Consider the following 8,238-nt stretch of genomic DNA (forward strand, 5'->3'; position numbering starts at 1 on the left):
ATGACTTGAATAGAGTTAATCGAGTTTTGTGTACTTTTTGCACAAAGTTAAAACTAATTTTAAATGATTAAAAAATCAGTTTACGAATTGGCACAAAAAACTAAGTAAAAGATTTGATATCGTACTTGGGAAGTCACCATTCTATTTTAAACAAAGGAAATACTTAATTATTACTCCTACAATGAATGAAATTTTTAATCATTTGATCCACCATTTAATAGGAGTAAGATCATTTCCAATTACGAGTATATCTTATCGGAGGTCGCCGGAGTATTTCGGCCGGAGCTTTTATGAAACCGGGAAGAAAGACAATAGAAGTATAGAAATGAGAAGCACCCGACCCGACAAAATCCCCTTTCTCAACAAACCCTAGATAGTCATTCGAAATTCAATTTAGGGAATTTAGGGCTCATTTCACGCTTGAAAAATGGATATTGATATTTCCCGTTGGATTCTCGAATTCATCCTCCGGCAACCGCTCGATGACAGCATACTCAACGCTCTAATTCACACTCTTCCACTTCCAAACGATAATTTGAACCTCAAAAAAGCCCTAATCCTCAGAAAACTCGAATCCGAGATTTCTAACAGTTCAGTTACTGAGAAAATCCTCGAACTTCTCGAACTATTCGAGGAACTAGATCATCAAGAAGGAATTGAAACTTTAAAGGAAATGAAATCCGCGTATTGTTCGGTGGCAGTAGAATGCACGGTGAAATTTTTGAATGAAAAAGGGGCGGAAAGTGATAAAGGAAAGTATTTTGAAGCAGTAAAGAGGATATGGAAAAAGAGAATTAATTTAATGGAAAAAATAGAGAATGTAGGTTTCGTATGTGAAGAGTTATGGGATTGGAGGGATGAAATAGAAGCAGCGTTATGGGAAGATAAGTGTTGTGACAATGTGATAAGGAGAAGTAAAGGCATATTTCCTGTTGAGGCGGTTAAGGTTTTCGTTAGAGAAGCTAAAGAGAGAATTGGGCCTCCTTTTCTTGATGTTGTGGCGGAGACTTACAGGAGTGATGATACGGTGAGGGCATTTTTTGGAGGGGTGAATGAACAAGGGACTTGCTGGGATAATGTCAGAGGTAGAGTTGTAATATGTAACATTACATCTGCAAAATATGTCTGAAGATGTTAAATATTTGTGTGAATGTGTTATTAAACTCTATGATATGATCTAACTTGGGATATGTATTTGTGTGAGAACTTTCTATAAGTACCTATGATCTGATTATTGGTTTATGTAAGTGAACGTACGACCAATTTCTGGATGTTGGTGTTAAAGGCTGAACTTTTTGCTTTTTTCTGGTATATAACTATATATGGGTATCCTTTGATAAGAGATAAAAGATATCTTCTTGACATTTCCTTGTTGTACCCATAGCTATTTTATCGTTATTAAGGGATAAAGATTTTTTTTGATATTTTAATTGTGAACTCGTATCAGTTTTATGGGTTTCATGTTGAGATGATTGTTTTTTCTGCTTGCAGAAGTGCGCAAAGGAAATGCATTGCCCAGGCAGAAGCATGTTGCTTTCAGACGCCCCAGAGGAGCATCAGCTGGGACATGTGGAGGTGTTAGGATCAGTGACTCTATTGAGTTGGGACTTGATGCATCTGGTGGACAGGACGGCTTCCTGCCTACGCCTGAAATCGAGAAAGCACAGGAAGCACTTAAATTGAGTTCGAAGGAGCTGCGTGCTATGGTGAAGGATCCTCTACCTGATGCACTACAGTTTGCTGAGACTCTGTCTTCTCTGGTGAGAGATCATATGGGTCATCAGCCTGCCGAAAATAACAGTGACAGAGCCCCTCATCCAGTGGTTGCCAGTAGCAGAATGGATCAAGCTAATGGAGAGAATTGTGAGGCACAGCGTAATTGTCATCCTAGTGCTGCATCCAAGCCAGACCTAATGAACCGAAAGAGTGCTGCCCATACATCTGAGGTATGTACATTGAAAGCTTTTCTTGCCTACACCCGCTTAAAATGGTCAAATGGTTCTGATGGTCACGTTTTAATGCACCAATGCTCTCCATTAGGCTATTGAATGTATATGGGAATTTTAACCCGAAGTCTTTATTGCAAGATAGTCTTGGTTATTTTCAAAGCTTTACTAGCCTAGTGACAAAATGTGCCAAACTTTTTGCCACTATCAAGTACCTAAGTGTTCCTTGCTTCCCTCTACTTCTTCTTGCCCTTCCTGAGCCGAGGGTCTATTGGAAACAGCCTCTCTACCTGCATTAGGTAGGGGTAAGGTCTGCGTACAGACTACCCTCCCCAGACCCCACATGTTGGGATCAAACTGGGTTTGTTGTGGTTGTTGTATCAAGTAACTAAGTGATATTTTGTAAAATAGTGAGGTTAGTATAGTGGTGAGTGTTCCCGCCTGTCACGTAGGTGACCCGCTTTCACCCCCCCCCCCCCCCAGCCCCCCCAAGGAAAAAACAAACTTTACAAATGCATGCTTTTTCCTATCCAACTTGTTTGGGAATGAAGCATAGTTGTTGTTGGAGTGAGGTTAGATCAGATATTAGCTCTAGCTTTTGGTTTTGCCAGAGGAATATTAGAGCATAAACATTAAAGCATATTCTTTGTTCGATTTTTTTTTTCTTAAGCACAAAAACTGTATTTGGGAAAATTATCCAAATGGTGAAAGTTAAAAATGGCAGTATTGTGCCTGCTAATGGTAACAAATGCTGATTTGTATACAGCGAGACGATTCAGCAGATGTGTCAAAAGAAGGATCACCAAGTGGGGTGAGGAGGTTTACATTACCTAGCCCGAAGAGGACGAAAATCTCTCCCTTGAAGAAATATGAATTTAAAAACTTTACCACGAGGAGAAAGCCCACGAAATGGAGTGCATTGGAAGAAGACACCTTGAGAACTGGTGTACAGAAGTATGTAGGATCTCATACTTCCATTTAACTTTAAAGAAGTGTCAACACAAGTTTTAGCGCTCTAAATGTTTTCTTTTTGTAGGTATGGTTCCGGAAACTGGACGCACATCTTAAATACTTATCGTGACATATTTGTAGTGAGGACTGCAGTAAGTGCATTCTCATGCTGCTAGTAATATATATGTCTTTTAATACTCTTACTTATGAAGTCCGGACAATTTTGTTCAGGGTGACTTGAAGGACAAGTGGAGAAACATGATGTCGTAGAGATTTATTTTGAAGAAATTTGCTAATATATGTGCCTTTTTGTTTTGTTTAGCAGAGGTATGGCCTTGTATATTTTATCATGTAAATGTCAAGCTGTTCCTATGTATCTTGTTCGATGCATAACATTTCAGATGAATATTGTTGTATATCATTCATGGAAAGTGACAAAAAAAAGAAGCTATCAAGGGTCTGCCCAAATTTTGTTGCAGAATTTATTTTTTGTCTGCCTTTATTTTTGTATGAAAAGCTTATGGTCCCCAACCTCTCCTAATTCCTCATCACACCCAGAAGATAAGAGGAGGAGCAGCCTTGTTTTGCTGACATTTTGAAGTAGATGTGCCACTTGTTTTAAAAAGAAGACGACAACAAGCCCGAAATATGTTTTCTTTCATTCATTTCTTACCATCAGCTTTCAGTGTCCTTTAGCTTCACAATTTAATACAACAGGCTACTTTCACAGAGTATCTCAACAGATGCAAAGGCTGGATTATTACTATGAGAGATGAGTACCGTCTGCCTCGATTACTTCTGGGTTGCGGTGTGGTGGTTCCATCGAATTCTAAAAGCAGCTCAAGCCAATCCTACAATGGTAACTCGATTTTAAACAGCTATCTGCTAATAGTTTTTGCAGCTCTGCTACTTGCTCTGCTATGTGCCCTTGACCTGAGAGCAATCATACGTTCTGTTTTACGATACAACACGAGATTTCCCTTAGAGTCCACAGAAGCTGCTACATCACATTTGGCATCCAATGGATTGGACAAGGGTGAGTTGAAAAAGATAGCAGTGATGGTTTACGAGCCAGGAATGAGGACGTTTTCTGCTACAGATTGTCCAATATGCCTCGGAGAATTTGAACAGGGAGAAAAGTTGAGAATGTTGCCAAGATGCAATCATGGCTTTCATGTCACGTGCATCGATGAATGGTTTTCGTCGCATTCATCGTGCCCAACTTGCAGGCAACCATTGGTTCTACACGATGGTGAAAAAGAATGAGTATTAAAATGTATATCTAACTGTCTATATTTGTTATATATGGTATTCGACTGTAAATATGGAGTTCCAATATCTCAATGATCAATCTTAGTTGAGATCAATTATATGAATCATTATAGTCAGGGGTTCCATATGTGACCTAAAATCAAAATTTAATGTGAGGCTTAAATATTTTAAAAAATTATAATATATATAATTATTTGAAATCTACTTTTCTAGCTTATGCAAAGTTGTTAATAAATTTTTTATAATCGATTTGTTTTCAACTGATAATATAGCCAATTTAATTAATATTTCTGAAGGAATTGTTGATCTTAAATAAGATTATATCCATTTAATTTTGAAAAACTTCTTTTCGATGAGGCAATAGTTATAGGAACCATTATTATTATTCTATAAGCATTTGGAAATGAATCAAGTTTTGTTATTTAATTAAGTAAATCAGTTAAACTATTATTTTCTACTTGTAATATTTCCCTTAACACTTTTAAATCCTATAATCCTATTATTTCTAAAGAATGGGGCCTCAAATTTGAGGGCCTAAGACATAGCATTACTAGTTATAACATTAGAGCCGGCCTTAGATCTCAGTCCATGCTGCTGATCAATTTAAGCCTGTCAGTCCATTATTATCTAAAATATTTAAAATTAGAAATTCACATAAAAATAATAATTTCTATCACGTTTGAATCATTGCATGAATTATATAAAGCTTACTTCTACACTTCTCATGACGTCTAAAATTAATTCTGGTCCACCTAGATGTCAGGAATAAAAAAATATGTTGTCTGGCTATCGTTTTTCATTTTTTAAATGAAAATACTATAGTCTAAAATGACTCATATTATCTCGTCAAACCAGAATCGATATTAATCTTCTTCCTTATCCTAACTACTGGATAACGAATTATAGTTGTAGAGCAGCAGGATCCACACAGCGGGGCCGTTTGGTACATGGGATATTGATAATAATTTCGGGTCTAAAGTTTGGAATTAATTTTATTACATGTTTGATTGGTGGTATTAGCTAATCTCGGGATAACTTTTACAATTATAGCTTGTTTTGGTACGAGAAATAAGGGATAATTAATTCCGGAATTACATCTAAGATAAGTTTATTTCACGTTTGATTGAGATAAAATCACAGTATTACTAATCCCGGAATTATAGTGTTATTTTTATCCCTGTAATGTAAGAGGGTGGATAACAATCACGACACTTCTGACAGCTGGCACTTCTTGTGATGGAAAAAAATATAATATTTCAATAGTACTGATTGACTTTGAACTTATTGCTAAAACAGGAAATGTTTTATTGCATTTAATTCTTACCGGCTTTTTTCAGCAGAAAAAAAAAGTCCTACCAGCTTTTTACATCATACTCTGCATTTATATTAAAGCTTCATCTTGTGATATTCCACACTTTACGTTTCCAGTTTTTCTCTCAAGAAATGCAATGCCAAGATTTCTACTATGAGAGATGAGTACGGTATGTTAGAATTATGTAATCGCAACATTTAAAAGTTTAAGCTGTTAGAAACAAGTATAGCATTTTGAATTACTTAATTATATTATATTATGTCTCAACACTATCTACTTCGTTTTCTTCAGGGTTATAATGTGTGGGTGCGATCTAAACATAGGAACAGCTCAAGCCAATTAAACAACAACAACATCAACAACAACGACTCAATTTCAAATAGTTGTCTGCTAATAGTTCTTGCAACTTTGCTATTTGCGCTGCTAATTGCCCTCGTGTTGAGGGCAATTATACGTTGTGTCTTACGACACAACGGGAGATTTCCATTTGAATCTGCAGAAGCTTCACTTGCGCGTTTGTCGTCAAATGGATTGGATAAAAGTGAATTGACAAGGATTCCAGTGATAGTATACGAGCAACGACAGAAGATGTTATCTGCTACTGCAGATTGTCCAATATGCCTTGGAGAATTTCAACAAGGAGAAAAATTGAGAATTTTGCCAAGTTGTAATCATGAGTTTCATGTTCATTGCATAGACAAATGGTTTTCATCGCATTCTTCGTGTCCAACTTGCAGGCAAATATTATTTCTTGTTTAAATAAGTACAAAAGAATTTTTACATTGCCATGAAATTTCCTGTTGTAGTAGGGAGGTTATTTGCTTTATTTATATTATTTTTTTCAAATCTTGGATAATAACTTGTAATTATTTTCTATGTGATCTGATATTGTTATAAAAATATTATTTTTGTTATAAATAGAATTTTATTTATGATGAATGTCTATATTTAGAGAGATTCTGGGGTTCATTGCTTGGTGGCTAAGTCACCCTCTCCCTATAAATAGAGGGTTTTATTCTATTGTAATTCATACCAAATTCAATAAGAATTCACTCTCCCTCTTTCTCTGCAATATTGTTCTTGTTCTTTTATTATTTTCATAACACGTTATCAGCACGAGACTCTAACCAATTGAGTAGAAGCTTTGTAATTGATCATAATGATTGTCAATTGTTCTATGAATTTCCTTCATGCTTAAATTTTGGATTTAAGGTAAGTATTTTACTTTGTTTTTCTCTTTTAAATTCTTGAAATTCTATAATTTGATTTTATATACAAGCAAAGACAACAAAGTTTGATTATAACTCTAATGGAGTTTGTAAGAAATTATAACCACCTGAAGTGGTAAAAATTTCTATGTCTTGCCATGATCAAATTCATGTATGATTATGGACACAAAAAGTGGAAACCCGTCCCATTGAATTTGCTCCATTCTCATTCCCTTAAGAGAATGTGATAGCAATATGTGATAAGTCTGAAAGAAGACAAAATTATTACCGTGAAGGTATCAATGGATGTGGACGTGGCAATAGACGAAATTATAATCGTCATCATTGTGATAATGAGAATAATAAGGATTCTCAAAATAATCCCTCACTCTGTGAAAGTAATATTTGTCATCGATTTGACATGAGATTTTATTAAGCACATATAGATGATTATGCTCCATTCATGATGTGAATGTGACAACATCTGATTTATGAATACATATTCATTCTTCAAAGAATATGAACGTGCTAGTGGTAGTGAATATACCGCACTCACCTCTAAAAGGAGGTTTGAGATGATATAAGAATGGCATGAATGGTCATTGGTCACGTACCTATTGTACGCCAAAATATTTTGGCATTGTGATTATTAAAAGACAACGGTAATGCAAGAAACAGATCTTGCATATAATTTTGACCATAACCATAATGGTATAACTTTCTTTTTAAAAGAGATATTCATCATATAGGTGTTGATGAATATGTGGTACTACAAAATTAATTGAGAACTCTGCAAGAGCCAATTATACTATTTTGGAGAAATACAATTGATTACCAATTAGGTATTGTGTTGTAGTAAGTCTCAAAGAAACTTATTTAGTTTCCAAAGTATACGCGAAAGCGGTTGATTATATTGAGACTATAAATAAAGGAAAGATTTAATATCTTCTATTACTACAACTTGTAGCGGGATAATATGTATGTGAAAAGCTACCCGCTTTATTCTCCAGTTTGTACTACACAAATAAAAGAATACCATACTAAAGTGGATGTTTATTGATATAAAAACCCATATCATAATAAACTTGGAGTTTATTGATAATTGCACACGTCATGGTGTAAATCTGAAGTTTATCAATATTGATAATTAATTCAATTGGCATAATTGGTTTAACCATATCAATTTGAGTATGATGTGCAAAAATAATAGAAAATTCACATGGGTAAATATTAAAGAACATGAAAGTTCTTTACGAATTCTCTTATATTGCTTGTTCTCATTAATTAATAGATCAACTAAAATTGGGATTGAATCCCATGAATGCTGGAAATATCAAAGGTGAATATGAGCCCATTCACCTGCCATGTATACCACATAAGATGCATCTATGAGATGGTTATATGTGCGATTATTATTAACCCGCAACATGGTGTTTGCGAGGTAACTTGCTCAATAATTTAATTTAGAGCATATTCCAGATTTTCTATTCAAGAATTTCATCTTGATAAGTTGGTTTACATCACAGTTGGTTTAGCAAAATGATTTATT

At 35.0% G+C, this 8,238-nt stretch overlaps 3 protein-coding genes across 4 annotated transcripts; all 3 read left to right on the forward strand.

Annotated features, from left to right (window-relative positions):
- Positions 175-3,711, forward strand: LOC109227498. 2 transcript variants are annotated; one of them, XR_002068306.1, is made up of 6 exons: positions 175-1,085; positions 1,492-1,946; positions 2,713-2,900; positions 2,983-3,049; positions 3,129-3,224; positions 3,628-3,711. XR_002068306.1 is itself a non-coding variant. In XM_019392690.1 (5 exons), the coding sequence occupies exons 1-5, from the start codon at positions 428-430 to the stop codon at positions 3,165-3,167; spliced, it is 1,407 nt and encodes a 468-aa protein (XP_019248235.1). In that variant the 5' UTR covers positions 175-427; the 3' UTR covers positions 3,168-3,378. The 2 variants fall into 2 exon arrangements, 1 of the variants encoding a protein (XP_019248235.1); XM_019392690.1 differs by lacking the exon at positions 3,628-3,711 and having other exon boundaries at positions 3,129-3,378.
- LOC109227499 (RING-H2 finger protein ATL72-like) lies at positions 3,649-4,273 on the forward strand. The gene has a single exon (XM_019392691.1). It carries the CDS (start codon positions 3,663-3,665, stop codon positions 4,161-4,163), a length of 501 nt encoding a protein of 166 aa, XP_019248236.1. The 5' UTR covers positions 3,649-3,662; the 3' UTR covers positions 4,164-4,273.
- LOC109228383 (RING-H2 finger protein ATL72-like) lies at positions 5,508-6,426 on the forward strand. The gene is made up of 2 exons (XM_019393524.1): positions 5,508-5,650; positions 5,773-6,426. Exons 1-2 carry the CDS (start codon positions 5,642-5,644, stop codon positions 6,238-6,240), a joined length of 477 nt encoding a protein of 158 aa, XP_019249069.1. The 5' UTR covers positions 5,508-5,641; the 3' UTR covers positions 6,241-6,426.

This window comes from Nicotiana attenuata, chromosome 6 (assembly GCF_001879085.1).
Source record: "Nicotiana attenuata strain UT chromosome 6, NIATTr2, whole genome shotgun sequence".
Classification (NCBI taxonomy): Eukaryota; Viridiplantae; Streptophyta; class Magnoliopsida; order Solanales; family Solanaceae; genus Nicotiana; species Nicotiana attenuata.

What these genes read in the sequence shown, in the direction of transcription:
- LOC109227499 (XM_019392691.1), top strand. Translation starts at nt 3,663, where the DNA reads ATGAGAGATGAGTACCGTCTGCCTCGATTACTTCTGGGTTGCGGTGTG.
- LOC109227498 (XM_019392690.1), top strand. Translation starts at nt 428, where the DNA reads ATGGATATTGATATTTCCCGTTGGATTCTCGAATTCATCCTCCGGCAA. An exon ending in GTGCTGCCCATACATCTGAG is followed by an intron (nt 1,947 to 2,712) that starts GTATGTACATTG and finishes ATTTGTATACAG; the next exon opens with CGAGACGATTCAGCAGATGT. An exon ending in TTGAGAACTGGTGTACAGAA is followed by an intron (nt 2,901 to 2,982) that starts GTATGTAGGATC and finishes TTCTTTTTGTAG; the next exon opens with GTATGGTTCCGGAAACTGGA.